Raw genomic sequence first — 18,944 nt, forward strand, 5'->3', positions numbered from 1 at the left:
TGTTCTGTATGTCCTGTGCACTGGTCCCTCGCTGGGGGAGCCTGGTGTCAGCATGGTGTTCTGCACCCAGCACCTTCTCGTGACAGTCTTCTGCCATCCTTCCCCGTTGTCCCAGCCACCTCAATTCCCTGTCCAGGTGTACCTGCCCTGCCCCAGCTTTACCTTGGATAAAAGTGAAGAGTAGTTGGTGTTGAGGGGGTTGTTAAAGTAGATCCCCTTGAATGGGAATGAGATTTTGGAATGCTGTTTTTCTGGGAGTTGCTGAGTGGAGGAGAGAGAAACCTCGACTCTCCATTGCAGCATGCGTATGCACACATGAAGTTTTAGTCCATGACAACGCTATGTTTGAAGCATAATGTGGGGAACACATGTCTCTGTCAGACTCTCTCCAGTGCCTGCTGTCTCTTACACACCTCTGTCCCATGTACTGCTTCTCCATCGTCTTGCCACAGACCTTTTTTTCCATGTTGCCCTCTACCCATCTACAGCCCATGCTTCCCAACATCAGGACTAAAGTAGCCAGGAGTTGAGGGCTCTTGGGATTTGGCAGGAAGTGCTCAGTGCCTCCCGAGATAGGTGTGAAATGTATGCTAGGGTACGAGAAGCCAAGATCAGGCCACAGAAATACCGTCAGCTTTGTAAGTCACTTTAAGAGTAAGTGGGGAAAACTCAAGAAAAAGGTGCGACATGTTAAAATGCTTCTGTCGGCCTTGGTTCAGCAGAGGTATCTCGTGATGCTGAACGAGACGCTTTCTCGGTTGCATGTATGCATTTGGTGTGCGTTTTCTCTTGCTTGAAAGAGAGGTTTGTTTTGTCCCTATTCCTGACTGTTGGTCCTGGGGAGCATGATGTCCTAATCCAGGTGATAGTGTGATGCTTTAGCCCAGCAGTGAACATTTTAGTTGTCTCGAGTTTGTAGGAGTTACAAAAATGCTCCTTTATCTTCCAAATGCTCTTTGTGGCTTTATGAGTTGTCACAGCTTTGTTCAATATTTGTCAGTTAATGACATATTCCCAGAGAATGGTTTATGCTCACTCTGAGAAGCTCATGGGATGGGTAGCGCTTTCTTGAAAGAACTACTGAAATTTTGGGTAGAGAAGCACAAAAAAGTGCCTCATTTGTATGCATCTAGAGAATCTATAGGGTATTCCGAGGGCTAGATCTTTCTTTGACTCTTGTTCTTACTGACAAAGAGTACTGGAAAAGTACTAACTTTTCCCTGGAAAAGTACTAGTACTTTTGTGTAATTTCTGACCAATAAGATTATTTCAGGCCCTCAGGTTCCTGTTTTGTGACAAATCATGACAAGTCTTTCCTTATTCACATTTCCCGGGCCATTCGTGCTTTTACAAACCTCTCCCATCTATCTCCCATACGGATTCCTCAACCGAGAAATCTGTTCAGTCTTCATATAGAAGCTGCTCCATACTTTTAATCGTACTTTCTGCCCTTCTCTATTAATTTCAAATGCTTCAGCTAGTGTTTTTGAGATCAGAACTATACCCAATACTTCAAGACCTATGTGGCCATGGGTTTAGACAGTGAGGTGACAGTTTTCATGGTGTTTATTTTGTAGTAGTTTGTCTTGATCGTTGTGGAGGATTAGCTTGTGTTTCCATAAACCTGAGTTGTGCATGCTCGAAGCACTGTGCCTGTCTCCCATTTCTTGGGTCCTGGCTCATCTGCTTGCCAATGTATGCCGAGGATTCAGCGCAGGGGAAAGGTAATGCTTATAAAGCATGGCCGTCTCTGTAACTCTTCTGAAGTTCAGTGATTTTTATATGCTAAATTGTCCATTCTAGGAGGCAGATTGTCCAGTCCTTGGAAACATTGCTGGTGTTCTCCCAACGTAACTCAGCTCTGGCCACAAATCCCTGCCACTCCAGACTCCCTTAAGAGCAAAGAAATTGAGGATTGTACAGGCATGAAGGCTGAATTCTCCATGTGCAGACATGAATGACTGACCGTAGAGATCTACTGTTTTAAGGGCGAGTCTTGCCTCATTCCCCAACCCGGCTCCCAGAATGAATGTGATTCTGCTGCGTTGCCTGGCTTAGGATTGAAGGAGTCAGTCCAGCTCTCCCCTTGTGGTGTGGCATGGCAGCCTTTTAAAGGCAGGTCCATCCACTGGCTGCCTTGCTGTAAGCCCTGCAGTGAGGAGAAGGCTGTGCCTTTGCAGAGGGATGCCCTCCAGGCCATGGCCGGGTTGCTGCGCTTGTCAGTTGGGGCTGGCTCGGAGGCTTTAAGCACCACTCCCTAGAAATGCCATTTCTGGAGAGCATGTCTGATGTTTGCTGTTTGCATCTCACCTGGGAAACACTCACCCACAACAGGAAGAGTGGGCTTGGTAGTGACGTTTGAGCTCGGTTGACTCCCAGGAGTTCCTTGGTTGGGAAGAATGAAGGTTTGAAAGCTCTGGGAATGAGGGAGCCTTTGGTGGGAGTCTGTTCTGGAGGGTGAAATGCTGGCAGGTACCCCAGCAAGACTCCAGCCATTAATCAGTTGATGTGCACAGGCAAGGCTCTCTCCTCTTCAGCTTGTTCTGAGGTGGAAAGCAAAGATGTCCTCGCTCTGGTCGTTGAATAGCTTGGGAATATGCAGCGTAGACTTGCACCCTCAGGCATAAGCAACAGGATCCAGGCTGAAGAAATGGGCTTGCAGGACTGTAATGGGCGGGCTGGTGTGGACCGTGCCCTACCAGTCTCATTTTGACATATCTTCACAAACAGCAAGTGAGGGTACTGCTTCTACAACACAGTGAAGTTCTCTTCTGCGTGCCATCCTGCGGTGGGCTGTCCCTTCACTTGTTCCTCTGAACCTCCCTTTTCTGCCCACATGCCCCCAGGCATCTTTGCTTGCCAGCCACAAGGGATCCTCAGGAGAGACCCACCACTGGTGGTGTGCCTGCAGGAGACCCTGGTCAAGCTATGACTGTGGTGGGACTCCTCAGAGTCACCTGAATGACTTTGATGCAGAATTCCCCGTGACCTGAGTGGGATGGCAACCCAAAGGCCACCTGGGCACGTCTGAAAAATCTCACTGTAAATGGTGTCACCTTGGGGATAAACCTCTACAAACACACCCAGAAATAAGGTGGTTTAGATGGTGTCCAGGACATCCTTGTGCTGTACACAGGCAGCTCTCAGGATGAGATAAATGTGCTGATCCGTGGAACTGCTAATACAGCTAAAAGCTGTAACGGTTTCTTCTGTTACCTGTGGTTTGCTCTCTTCCTGGTACTTCCATCAGCAAGTGAGGTGAGCAAAGACTGCCCTTTGCTTTGTTGCAGGTGAAGATACCCACACGAGCCTTTATGGAGCAGCTGGAGATGTCAACATCAGGCTAGACAGGAACTCCTTGGCAGTTGAGAAGACTTACCTCTCGCTGTCAAACCACGGATCCGTGGTCATCCACAATCGGAGTGAAATCATAGCCCACTTCCAGTGGAAGGCTTTTGCTACACAGGAAGAGGAGGATCAGCGGAAGCTGAGGTGCGTTTGAAAGATTCGCTTCCATAAGATACGCTGCCCAAGGGTAAAACTGACGTGTGGGCTCAGGGGTGTTGGTGCTTTTGAATGGTTTAGGACAAGTAAACCATCCCCAGCATCAGGGTGCGTGTCACTGAGTTTCAGGGTACTGGAGCTCAGCACTTCCCATTCCAGTTCCACCCATACTCCAGCTGAGGAAGATGTTTTGGAGAGGAAAGGTTGGTTGCAATGACTGGATAGCAAATTGGTGGTTTGTGGGAGCACAAAGCACTGAGGTCCAGACATCCCTGGGCTACAGAGGGTCCATGAGGCTGAGGAAAGTGTCAGCACTCGTTACCTGGGACGTAATGTAGCTGCAGATACCATAACTATTACGATAGTCACTGCAGTTTCTTCCACTCCAGCTTTGATAAGGTGGCAGGCTCCTTTTCCAGCAATGTGCAGGGTAGGGTGAAAGTTGAGGCCACCCTGCTGTAGGGTGTTAATTGCCTCACGCTGCCCTGGTTTCCAGCACAAGGAGCTATTTGTGCCCTTCCTTTGAGGCTGGGGAGAGTTTGGAGGTGGAGGGTTGTGCAGGGAAGGTAGGGCAGCACAGGACCTGGAAGTGCATTTGGGCTTCAGCCACCCGTGTCTTCATGGTGGTGAGAGATGGGTCAGGCTCTTGAAAGTGTGTCTTTGCTCAAGCTTTGAAATTCCCATTTCAGGCAGCAGAGAAACACTTGCAGCCTGGGGGGGTGAATTGGAAATGACACTTCAAAGCTTGGGTGATTTAGGGAATCCTTGTGTGACTTTTCAGACTTGGATGGATGTAGGTATATAGGAGTTAGTGTGAACCCATAGCTGATCAGGAAACTGCCTTAAAGTGGAGCACTTTCTAAGGGCCTCTGAGCAAATAAAGTGCAACGTAATTAGGTCAGAAATGCCTTGAAGGCCAAAACTCGTTTTCCACTGTTCTCTCTTTTTAATGACACAGTGTGTGACTTCTGTGCAAGCTCAGTGTGTTGAAAGGAAACCTCCTGACCTTCTCTTGGTACTTCCCTGGCCCATTCCTTTACCATCTCTTCCCAGCTGCCTGTCTCAGCCTGGACCCTGAGTGTTCCTCTTTCCCCTCAGAAGCAACCAGGTTTCCCCACAGTAGACTTCAACCGGATTTTTTTTTCTTTTTTTCCAATTACATTTGATCTCGTGCCAGTTTCTGTCTTAGAGTCTGAGCAGGACATTTTGTTCTTCCTTACTTGGAAGTCTTAGGGATGGTCATAGCTCTAAGGCCACTGTCCTGCTGTCAGAGAAGCAGGGATCCCCTGGTGGAAGGCAGTATAGGGAACTGGGAGCAGGCATTGTTTGCTTATCCCCGCTGGTCCAAAAAGGAAGGAAAAAGAGTGATGCTCGTAACCTGCAGCTGAACCCCAGGTGCTTCTCCCCTTGCCAGTGAAGCCCTGCAGTGGGTGCTCCTTGATCTTTATCTGCCTCCCCCGAGCAGCTCTATGGTGGGAAAAGGCAGTTGAGGTTGGTGGATTCTCCATCAGTTGTGGCAGTGGCTTTGAGCCAGGAGGCTCTCTTGAGGGCTGCTAGCTTTCCAAAACCTCTTCTTAACTTGTGAGTGTGGAGTAAAACTACCTGCCACGCCAGGGAGCAACAAGTGATCATCTGATCCATTTGGGACCCCATGGCTCGGGGTCAGCCCCTTGCTGAGCTGCTGCTGGTGCTGCTGTTCCTCCCCGAGTGCATTGCTGCCCCTGCACTTACCCGGCAGTCTCTGCAAATATGTTGCTTATTGAATTATCTGTTTGGTTTGTCTCTCCCCGTGGCCGCAGGCTGTGTCGCAGGCTGCAGAGGCAGGAAGAGGTCAAGACGGATTGCTTCCTCAAGGAGTGCACAGTGGACCCCACTCTCCGAGAACGCCTTTCCCTTCTCTCCCGCACCTTCCGGAACCAGAGGGCAAAGGTGCAAGGAGACTCCATGCTTTTCTCCGATGATATCTTCACCATTGAGCCGATGGTAAGCTGTAGCTGAGAACCTCCCCTCCTCCTCCTCCTGCTCCTCCCTGAATGAGGTCACTTGGCAGACCCCTGCATCAGCTGCCTTGACGTGCCGAGAGAAAAGGTCAGGTTTCTGGTGAGGCTGGGAGAGCTTGTTACAAAAACCACTTCTGAACTGCGGGCTCCTGACAGGCAGTGAGAGCCTGCCTAAAGCTGAGCTACTGCAAGGGCTATAAATAAGTGTTCTTAGAGTGCTCAGAGGTATTGATTATTATATGTAAGGGCACACCTGACGCATACTGTATGGGCAGTAACAAAGGGTATTAGAGCATTGTCAGTTCACATATTGACCTGAAGAATGAAATGGTCCTGTGTGGAAAGGAGGCCAAATTCAGCCCAAGTTTAGTCATGGAAACACCAATCCCTTTGTATAACCTGGACTTACACCATGTCTGAATCTCCCTTCCAATGGCATCTGTGAGCCTGGACACAAGACTGGCAGGGTTTTTTTGAGTTGTATGGCACATAGGTACAGAAAAATCTTTGCTTTTCTGTTTCTGCAAGCAAAACCCCATGCCCTTCAATCAACCAGAGCTCTGATTCTGAGTATTTGCATGGTCTGAGACGAAGAATGCCTGCTGTCTGAGCAGTGCAAAATCCCTTCTCATCTTGGAGTGAACCCTAGAATAAGCCCAACCTCTTCTTTTTTTAAAATAGGTGAAACTAATTTTATTTTTTTTAACCAAGGAAGGGGATCGTGTTCTCTTCTTGGTTACTCCTTTAGCCCATCGAAGGCTGAGAGCCAGCAATGTCAGCACAACTGCAGTTTCACACCACTGTAGCTGACAGCAGCATGGTGTGACCAAGAGACTGTGTCAGAGCAGTAGGAGTATTGTAGAGTGGGAGCTGATGAGCTGAGCCTGAAGGGCATCGTGCGATGCATTAGAGTTGATTTTGGAGTGTGTCCCAGGGCTCCTGCTTCGTTACAGTTGGAGTATGACTCCAGAACTAGCTCAACCCCGCCTTGAGCTCCTGAAGTGCATTAAGGTGAGGTGCAGAAGTCTGGCTGCCCACAGTACTGCGTGCTGGTACTCCATGTAATGATGTACAGACATGAAGTGTAGCCAGGTCCCTTTTCCTTAGACTGGCTGGTACCTCTGAAGAAATCCTGCTTGATTCGCTGGAATTTGTTTGCCAGTTGGGTTGCTTCGTTGTAGCCCTAATTTAACAAAATGCCTCTCCCGGGTGCCAGTAAAGGTAAGGGACTTGGGACAGTTTTTTGCAACTGCTTCCAGACTCTTTTATAAATGTTGTTGGCAAGTGTTGCTTGCTCCTTGCTCTTCACTGATGCTCTAAATATAGGCTACAGGGCTGTGCTTGAAAACAAGACATGTAACGTTTAAAGATAAATGGTTTTCTGTCCGCTTCTGTTTTAGGAGGGAGATGTCTGGCCAAATTCTTCGGCTGAAATCAAGGTGATCTTTAAACCCCGAGAAGCTAGAGTGTATCAACAAGCGGTCTACTGTGAAATCTCAGGTACAGCTCCTTTCTCCTGCTTCTGTTACCCATGGTGAAGGTGAGGCACAAATAGTCTTCCAGCCCCCTCGGTTCTTATGTAGTTGCTGGGAAGGGTGGGTGGTCAGCAGGTCAGGGCTGGCACATGCCCGCTGTCCCTGCGGTTTCCAGGTGATCTCCTGTCCAAGGCCAGCCCTCGCGATGCCTGGCTACAAGCTTGGATCACTGATCCCAGACCAACCAAGGCAGTGAAGGGATAAGCTTTCATGCCATGGGTTTGCCAGCATTTGCTCTGCTGCAAGGTGCCTGGAAAGGCCAAAGAATGACACAGCAGAACAGCTTTCGTGGACGAGCACTAAGCCCCTATAGACCATATACTTCCAAGATGAATCTTTATTACACGGATGCATCATCAGACGCCTGAGGCAGCAGGAGCTGAGTTACAAATGTGCTCACAGATCCTGGATCACCTCCCGCTCCCCAGATGCTGTCAGACCTCAGGTGACTGAGCCCCGCTGAGTGCGGGGTGTCTGCGAAAAGACCACTTCTGGCCAGCCTGTGCTTCTCTCCCTGCGTGGGAATTGTCACCTCGTGGCTCGGAGTCTATGGTGCATACGGGTAGCGTTGCACAGGCCTTGCTGTACTGAGCAGGGTGAACGTCCTCCCTGGGAATCGGAATCCGAGCAGTCCGCTAGACAAGCTTTATGCCCATCCTGTCTTAACGGAAGTGCTGTCAAGTCTTCTTCTGGGAGCGGTTACTGTTGATGTGCGTATGGCCGTTAGCAGGGAGCTTCGCCTTGCTTGGGCTCGTACTTCTCGGCTCCTGTGCTGTTGTCTCTGATTGCATCAGTATAGATGGCAGATTTTTATCTTCAGTTCTGTTTTGTGAGCTTTGTGCCTTCACTGCATGGATTTCAAAGCTCATCTAAGTGTGTGGGAAGAAATTCAGAGATCGTGTTTTAAACTCAGCATCCCGTTTTCAGGGTGCAAACTGATCACTAAATTAGAAACCAGCCCAAGGGCATATGTCCTGAGGGAGGAGAAGGGTCCCGTATCTTCTCCCTGGAGCATCTAGAGCTGGTCCCATCCATCGTGGAGTCAGGGACTAGCATTGAGGCAGGCTGGAAAATCCAGGGCAACAGAGGGAATTACTGTACTGAAATGGCAATCTCTCCCCAGGCCGAGAGGCCAGGCTGCCCCTGCGCATCAAAGGTGAAGGCATAGGGCCCCGGCTCCGCTTCAACTTTGACCAGCTGGACATCGGGAAGGTTTTCATTGGATCAGCCCACAGCTATGAGGTGAGCAGGAGGGGTTTGCAGGGGTTGGGCTGGATCCTCACGGCTCCCGGGGCAACGCTGAGCCTCGTGGACCTGGGGGATTCCTGGCAACTGAGGCAGTTGTGAGCAGGGAATATTTGACATACTAGTCAAGTTTGGGGGGTTTCACAGAATCTGGATACTTTTGGTGGGGTCTGAAAGGTGTATATTTTTGTGAAGCCCTAGTCCCTGCTTTTTGGCAACGTCCATTTGAGATCAGCTGGGAGGCTTCATGCAAAAAAACCCCCCTTGACACATGAAAGCAGCACTGGGTCAAAAAGATAAGTATTCAGAGGCTTTTGTTTCAGCCCTAGATGCAAAGCACCTTTGCACTCTGGCTCTTAAAAAGCAGCTGGAACAAATTTACTGTGTTTGAACTCAAGTCCCTTGCAAGGAGTTTTCAGTTAAGTGCATCCTACCGATTCCTGGGAGTCGGAGGAAAGCCGTCCAGCCTCCTGGCTCAGAGCTGTCCCTAGGAAAGAAATTGGGAGTGCTTCCCCTCGCTGACGAGCCCCTCACCACACTTCGGGCTTGGTGCACCTCTGGCTCTATGAAGAGCAAAGCATTTCTGGAAATGAAGCAAAGGCACTTTCTATATATTTGCCTCCCCCCAATGGTGTCAAGTCTTCTGCAAAAAAAAAGATAGAGCAAGTGAAAGAGGTAGAAGACGAGGCAATACATCATGCCAGACACTTTCAAAACCTTGACTATGGCAGGGAAGGACACATTAAGGTGTTTTCTTACGGAAATATTGTGTGCTCTGTGCATTTTTAATGCTGATACTTTATTGATTCTCTCTCTATCAATTTATGATTTTCATTACTTGAGAAAATGTGATGAAGTAGATGAAGCTGTTAGTGCTTTGCTAAGCAGCTAGACTGGAGGTAAACCTCAGCTCAGCGTCGGATCCCTAAGTGCAATTTGTAACGAAGGTGTAAAACACACAAGAGGCGAGAGTAGTGTTCAAGTTACCATTGTGGACTTTGAATACATGCATATTTTCAGCAGCAGCTGCAAAGTTGAAAAACAAAGGATGTTTCTATGCTTCTGTCTCAGTTTTTCTGACAGGTTTTGCAAGGACAAAAAATAGGGAAAAGAAATTGAAAGCAGATAGCTAAGTCCACGGAAATGGCAGGATTTCACCCTGCAGCAATCAGAAACTACAGCTTTGCTTTGGGTAGGTTTGTTGGTGATGGACAGCGTGCCGGTACTCACAGGCAGATGTGGGCATTTCTCGCCCAACATGAAAAGAGCTGAATTTCAACAAACGCTGCGGGATTGTGTTACTTGTTCGAGGCAGTAGATCTCTCGAGCATTCAACAAAATATGGCTTGGTTCTAAATTTGCAGTTTAGTCCAATAATGGTAAAATCTTAGATGATGGCTGTGTATATTTAGGAAAGAGAACTTCTTTGGAATAGATGGAGCTGCTATGCACGTCACGCTCATTCTTTCCTGACATGTCTGTTGGAGCAAAGACTAAGAAAGTATCACCTTAAAGAAGAAAGAAGAGAAACCTAACTTCTATACAGTAGCAGAGTTGGGGAGTGCTTCTGAAGTTGGTTATAGTGCTAGCCTGAGGGGTCTTCTACATGCAGTGAACTTGTTGGCTGCAATGGAAGCTGCCCATGTTCTGCCCTTGGCAGGACCAGGCTCATCAGGAGCAGAAGCAGTTGTGTGATGACCCACTAGTAACCGCCCTTCGTTGCTCTTAGGGACAGGTCTGAATCAACTCGCTGATGCTGAGCAGGTCCTCTGCACTGCAAGTCAGAGTGGACTGCTCTGTATCAGTAGAGTAAACCCAGCGTGACTCTGTTTAGATGAAGTTATCACTGCTTTGCATGTAAAAACCCAAAGGCAGAACTTGTCCTGTTGCATATTCTTTGGCTTCTGCCAAGCAGCAGCACACGGCATCTTCTGTCTTTTTACAGATGTTACTTGTTTAATGGGAAAACAAGTCAGCCTTGTGTAAGAAAGGAAGATTCCTTATGTATTTCCATTTTGCTTTCTTGCTGCTGCAGGCGGTCCTGTTTAACAAAGGAGCCATCGATGCTTTCTTCCGGTTGGTCCCTCCAGCTACAGCTCTGGGCTCCTGCTTCACCTTTCTGCCCCGGGAGGGCACCGTTTTGCCGGACGGGCTCCAGGTCATCCGGATCTCCTTCAGTTCCACCATCCTGGGGCAGTTCACAGAAGAATTCAAGTTCAGTGTGAATGGATCCCCTGAGCCTGTGACCTTGACTATCAGGTGAGGAGGGTTATAGGAGCTTGGTGGGCACATCTGTAGCTCTCTCTGGGTAATCAGCTCCCCCCTACCTCATTTGATGATGGAGCAGAGAAAAAAGGGGTTGTCTAAGGTCTTTGTCTTGGCTCAGATCCTAGCACCCCCCCACTAAGAGCCAAGACTTTTTAACCTTGACTCCAGTTTGAACCTTGCAATTGCAGCAGCCAAGAAAGTATAATTGTCTACGAGAGGAAATCATAGAATGGTTTGTGTTGGAAGGGACCTTTAAAGGTCATCTAGTCCAACCCCCCTGCAGTGAGCAGGGACATCTTCAAGTAGACCAGGTTGTTCAGAGCCCCGTCCAGCCTGACCTTGAATGTTTCCATCTACCACCTCTCTGGGCAACCTGTGCCAGTGCCTCACCACCCTCATTGTAAAATATTTCTTCCTTATGTCTAGTCTAAATCTACCCTCTTTCAGTTTAAAGCCATTACCCCTTGTCCTATTGCTACAGGCCCTGCTAAAAAGTCTGTCCCAGTCTTTCTTATAAGCCCCCTTTAAGTATTAAAAGGCTGCAAGAAGGTCTCCCTGGAGCCTTCTCTTCTCCAGGCTGACCAACCCCAACTCTCTCAGCCTTTCCTCATAGGGGAGGTGTTGCATCGCTCTGATAGTTTTCGTGTCCCTCCTCTGGACCTGCCTCAACAGGTCCACGTCTTTCCTGTGCTGAGGACTCCAGAGCTGGACCCAGTCCTGCAGGTGGGGTCTCACCAGAGCCGAGTAGAGGGGCAGGATCACCTCCCTTGAGCTGCTGGCCACCTGTGACCATGCCTCCTCTGCTCTCAATACGCAGTTTAACTTTCCAAGTCTTGGGTTCCTCTGGGAAGCAGCTTTGCCTTCATGGTTGAGCCAGGGTGGCTCTGTGACTTTCTAGGACACTGTTTGCCCAGAATTTGGCAGCAGCAGATTCCTTTTGTGACCCTTTGACATCTCTGTGTGAGGACGGTGGGGCTTTAAGTGACTGCCCGTGCTGGAAAAAAGTTTGACTGGAGGCCGTACGGGAAAGGTGTGGAGATGCCTGCTGCCCTGTCCCGGTACCCAGGAGCTGAAGTGACTCCTTGCTACAGGTAGCTCATTCCCCCTTGGGCCATGGCAGACAGTGTGATGGTATCAGCTTTGGGCAGTAGATGGTCTGGGATGTCCCCCTGAACACCCAGCAGGGCCAAGAGGGCTTTGGAGAGGGGCCAGCCTGGGTGATTCTGCAGCCAGAAGCAGTGTTTTTAAAATCCTCTGTTAACATTCCATACAAAATGGGTAGCAGCAGCATCAACATCATCTCTCATGCTAATGCGTTGGGACAAGCTGTCCTCCCGGCTCTTGTGCAGCGAGTGCTACGGTACCTCCTTTCTGCAGCCAGAAACGTGCTGATGCAGGAGACAGGAAGCTCTGCAGCAAGTACTGTCACAAGGACTTGGGCATCATCCCCTGGGCTAGTGCCATTGCAAAAGAGAATCCTCACCGAGCAAGAAGGGAGAAGGGGAAAAAAAGGAGAGGCAAAGCTCATTTCTCAGGACCACAGCAGCATGCGAACTTGTCCCAGCAAGTCTTAACCACGAGCTGGTGGGCTCATGTGGTGTAGGCAGGGAAGCTGATGCTGGGTGCTCTGGAGCTTTGGGGCTGGTTGAAGTGGTCCTTTTTTCCCCACTGGTGCCCTGGCTGCCAGTGCCCAGCACGTCCTCCCCTTCTCTGTGGCCACTCTGCCCTGTTCTGCCAGCACAGCCCTGAGCTCGGTGCAGACCTTATGTCTCAGTGAAAGAGGATTGCTGGTCCTTTTTTATTTATTTCTTCCCTATCCTTGTATTCCTCCTTTCTAGGTGGTGGCTCCTATGCAGCCCATCTGAGGGTACCCCAGCATGCCCACCTGCTCCAGTACAGCTGTCCCTCAGCAGTAATTCCCATTGCAGTCCACTCTGCTCTGAGATGTCATCTGCGTCCTTGACTTCTGCCTTGCCTTAGTTTCAGGGATCCCTATCCAGTCCTTATCTCTCATTCTCCAGACCCGTAGCTCAAGCTGTTTGTTTTCAAAGGCCTTTGAGATGTCCATCCACCAGGTCAAGCTGAGCCTCCCTCGTCGGGAAGTTTGAAGCACTGGATTTAGTCCTCCATGGAGAAAAACTCCCAGCTCTTTTGAATGGAGGCGAGCTGGCTGGTGGGAGACTGGGCTGCAAAGGAAGGAAGGAATGGGGATGAGTGTTGAAGTGGTTCCTCTCCCACCTTGCGTTATCCTTCGTGCTCTGCAAGGACCCTGATCTCCCTTCACAAGTGCATTATCTAATGCTCCTGTAAAACGCGGTAGTTGCCAAAACCACTGCTTTTTCCTGCATTTTTTTGCAAGCTGTACTGTTATCAGCTGTGGTGCACAGGGTTCTGGGTTGGCTCCTTGCTCGAGCCTTCTGGGCAGTCATTCAGGTTTAACTTCCCTGAGCACAGATACGGCGCACTCAGCAGAAATGGCAGTCATTTCTCCGCTTGCCTGGCAAGGCTCATCCTTGGCAGTTTCCCAGTGTGATCCCCAGTCATGGTTGGTTTGGAGGTAGTTTTCCATCGTCTCGTGGCAAGTGCTGTGACGGAAAGCATGCCTGCTCCCTTTGCTGTGTCCAAAGCAAGGTGTTAGGGCTTGGGCAGTTAGGTCTGGTTATGTGAGGTCCTTGGAGAGGGAACTTCATCATCATCATCAGGGATTTGCTCCCTGACTTAGTCTCAGGAGCTGCTTCAGCTCCAAGAATCGAGAATTAGTATTGGATTGAAACTCCTGAAAGTCAGTTTTTGAGTGCTTTTTGGCTATGCAATCAGAAGATGCCCAAACCATAGGTGATTCTTCTTGGGAAGGAACCCAACCTTACAAGGTCCTGAATGCTTGTTTCTTTGGTGTTTAGACAGGGATGCTGGAAATGGGACACCACAGACGAACGCAGGTCCCTCCTGCGGGATGCTGGGGTCTGTTCATGTGCCGAACAGAGCCAGTGGCAGTCCTGTGACTAAAACTAGAAGGCAGCGTTCACTGTGGTCCTTGATTTTTAACTAAGAGGCAGAGCTGGCATTGATTGGCATCAACCATGAAATAAATTAATGGCTGTTGTGCAGCTCCAAGTGCTGATTTCAGGGGATTTTGGTGAGTTTTGGAGTTTGGAGCCTGGCTGCTGAATTTAAGGACAGGTGAGGAGGTGTGGTGGGTTCAGGACACCCGTGTTCGGTGGTTGGAGACGTGTGTTGCTCTTGGATGTGTCAGCTGGTGCACTGGTGACAAGCTGATCCTTTCCCCCAAGATTCAGCTGTCCGCTGTGTAGAACTGTTGCTGCTGTTGTTGTGGCCAGTGGGTGTCTGGGAGCTCCCCTGGCATCATGCCTCCAAATCCTGCATGCCTCATGATTGCATGGGTCAAGATGATCTGAGGACAAGATGTTCATATACTCCATGGGAATACCAGTTCCAGCAAAGAAATACCAAAGCAGAGAACCTGCAGCTGGCAAAGCTAGTACAATGGGTCCACTTTTGTGTGGAGACCTCTGTGTCATCATGTTACAGATGTGGAAACTGAGGCACGGAGCCATCACTTGTTCAGGGTCCTTCATCAGGCCAGCAGCAACTTGGGGGCATACCCTGCCTGACATGGTGCCCTAAGGCACATCAGCAGCTATCAGCTGCTGACCACTTTGCTTTGGCTGTCTCCTGTCCACATGGATGCTGTGCTGAGCAGAAAGGCGACGGGTTGATTTGAAACCCGCTGTGGTTCTGAGACCAGCTTTTATCCCTCCGAGCAGTAACGAAAGCCGAACACTTTGCATTTCTCTTTAACCAAACCAATGCCTCCTCTGCCTGTCTTTGTCCTCACAGGGGCTGTGTCATCGGACCGACTTTTCATTTCAACGTACCTTCCCTCCGCTTTGGTGACGTCTCCTTCGGTGAGTGTTCCCTGGGCTTGGAGCATAGGTTGAGAGGTCTGTGCATCACCAAACAGAGCACTTGAACAGAAGAGCACCTGTCACTTGTGTTCCTCCGTAGCAGCCTTCGAGGTGTTAAAACCAGGGCTGCTGGTGGCTTAGGCAGTGTTGTGCCATCATGAGGTCAGGTAGGACCAAAGGAACAGAAAGTCAGTGTTTTCTGGTGTCCCTTATAGTCTGTTCAGCCCCAACCTCCCAATGCTTGGCAGCAGAATGGCTGTGAAAGTCCTTGTGCCAGAAGGGCCCAGGGGATGGGACTGCAGGAGAAGGGAGTTGAAGCCACATGCTAGCCTGTAGCTGCTCTGGGTCAATGTGCGTGTTGCAAGGGGAGGACACCATTTCCCCCACCTGACCTTCAGTGTGAGCTGTTGATTAGTGCTGTGAGGGCACCTCATTCTCACCTCCCAGGTAATATGCCCAAGCAATAGCTCGGCATCGGGCACTGATGTCCTCCGAGATCTGGGCTCCTTCTCCTTCCCTGCCAAAAGCCCAGGTCTGCTGATGGAGCCAGTGGCTGAGCGTCCAGAGCATCTCCATTAAAGTGCAGATTCTCGTTCTCCACCTCCGTCTCACAAAAGGCTTTGTACTGAGATGTTCTAAAGTTGAATTGTGAAATCAATTGTGATTGAAGGGCCATTATCATTCTGCACCCAGGATGCCTCTGTGTTTTCATGCTGTTCATGGACTTTCTAAGAAAACTCATTACCTTTCCTGAGCTGCTTCCTCCCCTCCCTACATCACCACTCTGCTATTTCTTTATTTCCTTTTGAATAAATAAAACCAGAAACGCAGCAGGCAGAAATATGGTTATGTAATAGGAGCTTCATCCTACTTAATCTGATTTCGTTAATAAGGCCTTTTGAGCTGAAGGCAGCTACTGTATTTTTGCTTCTTTTAGCTCTGCTGCTGACTGTTGTCTGCATCTGGAGACTTCGGTCTCCTTTGGGACTGTGAAGTCTGTGTTTGTCCTTTCTGTGCGCCTCCTGCCTCCCTGCTGGAGTAGTTGCTGGAGGTGGGCAGTGGTCACTGTCGATGGGCATGGATGAACTACCTGCTGTGTCTGCAGTTGGTTTTCCTCCCCACCTGTGTTCAAGTAACGCTTGGTAAGCAGGCCATGGGAGATGTCTCCTTCTCACAGAGCTGGCCATCCAAGGCAGATGTCCACTCCAGAGCAGGCTGTGGGCTGATGTCCTGTCTCTGCAGCACATCCCCACCAGGTGTGGTTGTATCACTGCTTTTCCATTATGGAAAGCAAGTGTCAAAGGTAAAGTGACGTAAACCCTTGCGGCAGTAACCAAAGCCAGTGTGCAACATGCATGCGATGTCCCTGTTTGTTAGGTAAGGTGAGACACGGTTCCTGCTAATTTCTAAGCAAGCATCAGGCTTGCCTCCTGTGAAGTGGGCTGCAGGTTGTCACGAGCTGAGTCTGATTGCCCCCAAACAGGAGATGCCTTGAGGATGCTGCCTAGAGAAACTGCATTAGAGTGCTTTGCATCGTGCTGTAGTAGCCAATTGCATCCATCCTTTCTTTTACTGGAGCTTCTCCTCGATGACAATACACTGCTTTTACATATTGAAAACTGTGGGAGTGTTCGTGGAGTTAACAGGGAATGTTACGGACTGAATTTTCAGAAAAAATGGTCTGTCTGGATGTACGCTCATAAGTGAGAAATAACTGATGCTGGTTTTGGGGCATGTGAGAGCGCTCCTCAGGTAAAGAGAGACAAAATTCTGGTGTTCGGCATCGCTAAGAGTGGGCATTGCCAAGGAAACAATCTCTGTGATCAGCATAAAAGAGAGCTTAAGTGACGATGAATTCCTTGCTTAGCTTCTCAACTAGCTGTGGTTCAGATTGAAAAGAGCTGAACTCCAGGCACAGTTTTATCCTAACAGGATATTCACACCAGGACTCAGGGGGATAACTGGGGTGTAAATTCATATTTGTGTCATTTCCTAGGCTTTCCTCGCACCTTGTCGTGTCGCCTCACTAACACCTCCTTGGTGCCCATGACCTTCAACCTTCGCATTCCTGGGGACGGCTCGGGAGAGCCCAGTGTTACCAGTTTTGTTCCTTTGTCGGACAACACTCACTCATACTGGAGAAGGGGAGCCCAAGGTCTTGTGAAGCCAACCGAATTTACCATCATGCCGTGCAGAGGGACCATCCGCTCCCAGGGGGTCGTGGATATCCAGGTATGGAAAAGAGTCCGGCCATACGTGCTTCAGCAGGTGGAGCTGAAGCTTCACTGATGCATGAGAGGGCTTTAGTGCTGCCAGCATAACGCGAGTAAGATATATGCATTAGTGTTAGGCTTTTGTTGGCTGGGTTACTCTGGGACGTTTCAGAAGGAGCACCGTTTTGTTTCCAAAATCCTGAGCGGAAGGTCTTGTACCGTATAGTCAGGTACAGAAGCCACTCCTGTGTTTTTGAGAGCTGCTTAGAGCGATCTCTTGGATTTACAGTGGGCAGAGGAAGGATGAGGACAGAAGGTGGCTGTTAAAAAGAGAGATGTCATTGGATAAAGCAGTTTGCCTTTCTTCCCAGTCTAATTTCTCCTGTCCTGTTGAGCAGGAGGAGCTGTATTCACTGCAGCGATCCCCAAGGGGGACTGCAAAAGCTCTGGCAGCCGTGAACTGCACAGCATCTGCTGGGCCACGTTTTGCTCTCAGCTTCCCCCTGTAAAGCTGAACTCATTCTGTTCAAGTCAGCAGATTTCCTCTGGATTTATGCTATTCTAGTCGAGATTACAAACTGGTCCCTTAATTTTAATACAGTGGTGAGTAGAGCATTAGTCTAATTGTGCTTTAATTTAGCTTGCATATACCCTGATAACTGCACGGTGTATTTAACAGAGCAGATCTTGTCAGAAGACTTTTATTACTCGCAGAGCCTGTGCTCTGTACATGGACCAGCAGAAGAATTAGGGCAAAATCCTCCCTTTCCTTACTGTGGAAGGAGAACCGGAGGACACCACACATGGACGATGGCTTTTGGGAGCGATGAAGTATTTGATGGTCTTCTCTTCCGCCAGGTCACCCTGTGTTCCAACACCGTGAAGAGATACGAGCTGGCACTGGTGGTGGACGTGGACGGCGTTGGCAAGGAGGTGTTGGCATTGCCTCTCACAGCCAGGTATCGCCGCTTCCCTTGCAGCTCATCGTCTCTCCTCGTGCACCCCCCACCAGCACACTGCCTTGCACGCGGTTTTCTGGCTCCATCTCCAAATGAGAAGCGTTGCTTAATGAGCTAGTTCTACCCAGCTAGCTAGGAGAACAGCAGTGCTTTGAAAGCGGCCCACGTTGAGAAGCACCTGTGCTCAACGGACAGGCATGGGGCTGAGCCTTTTTCTAAAGGGAACAGTAATTATATTCATGTTTGGCCTGGCTTTTGGTGCTTGAGGTGTAAGAAATTTCCAAAGGGCTGCCTCTCCTTCTTCCTGCAAGTGGTGGACTTGTGCTGGGTTGCAACCAAAATGCAACATTCATTTGGGACACAGTGATCAGCCTGCTGAAAGCTGGTGTCTGGTTCAGTTAACGAAGGCATGTGCAAATGGGGAAGGGGCTTGTGTCAGGACTGGTGAGGGGAAGTAGAGGCAAGATCTTAGGATGGGGAAAATAGTCCTTGATGTGGAAGGTGAGCTCAGGTTTCTCTGCTTTCCTCTGGTCCTTCTGAGACGTACTGTTCTCAGATTTAAGCCAAAAGCTGTTCTTGCTGCAGCCAGATTCGATGCTGTTGTGCTGCAGTGGGTGTCAGTTGAATTGCAAGAGGCAGAGTCTTCCAGTCAGTGCCTGGGCTGCAATTCCGTAAAAGAAGTGCAAATGGGAGCAGACAGTGTATGGACCCGTGAGGGTCAAGGAGCAAGGTGGCTACAGAAGTGGGGAAGGGGTGACCAGCCACTGCGTGAGGCAGGTGGTGGCTTGTGCCCTCTGCTGCTGGGGTAAATGGCTGAGTTTTCAGGCAGGGCAAGAGAGGTATGGGAGAGGAGGGAGTAATTTTTACTGAGATTGTGGGGTCTTGTGTTCCCTGAGGCTTGGTGAGCCCTGGTCATGGGTGGGAAGGCTCCCCTGGAGCTCATGCCTTGCTGGGAGCGTCAGGAGGGTGCAAGGTGTCTTTGCAAGCCTCCTGGGGCAAAGGTGCCCATCAGACAGCTCTGGGACAGGGCACAGTGCTCTGCCTGGGCACTTGGCAGCCTCTACAATGCTGAGACTCAGGGTTTGCTCCTCCTTTACAAGAGGTTGTTGTATAAAAAGAAATTAAAGGCAATTTATTGCTGTAGGGGTCTTAAACGTCCATTTGACAGTGACACGTGTTATGCTCCATTTCATGCTATTTGGGGAGTAAACAAATTCTACGTTCTCTCAGTACCTCCAATTCCCTTTTGGTCATCTCTTTGTCTAGATGCATCGTTCCTCAGCTGCGAGTGCTC

At 49.5% G+C, this 18,944-nt stretch overlaps 1 protein-coding gene across 1 annotated transcript in view; it reads left to right on the plus strand.

The window, feature by feature from the left end:
* LOC132317161 (hydrocephalus-inducing protein homolog) overlaps positions 1-18,275 on the plus strand; it is a 35,283-nt gene extending 17,008 nt beyond the window's left edge. The window contains exons 7-15 of the mRNA XM_059818242.1: positions 3,291-3,492; positions 5,304-5,487; positions 6,905-7,004; positions 8,163-8,281; positions 10,320-10,543; positions 14,411-14,478; positions 16,475-16,710; positions 17,550-17,650; positions 18,236-18,275. Coding sequence (XP_059674225.1) covers positions 3,291-3,492; positions 5,304-5,487; positions 6,905-7,004; positions 8,163-8,281; positions 10,320-10,543; positions 14,411-14,478; positions 16,475-16,710; positions 17,550-17,650; positions 18,236-18,275 — 1,274 coding nt within the window. The remainder of the gene's footprint in view (positions 1-3,290; positions 3,493-5,303; positions 5,488-6,904; positions 7,005-8,162; positions 8,282-10,319; positions 10,544-14,410; positions 14,479-16,474; positions 16,711-17,549; positions 17,651-18,235) is intronic.
* The last annotated feature ends 669 nt before the right edge of the window (positions 18,276-18,944 follow it).

Source organism: Gavia stellata, chromosome 5, assembly GCF_030936135.1.
Source record: "Gavia stellata isolate bGavSte3 chromosome 5, bGavSte3.hap2, whole genome shotgun sequence".
Taxonomy (NCBI): Eukaryota; Metazoa; Chordata; class Aves; order Gaviiformes; family Gaviidae; genus Gavia; species Gavia stellata.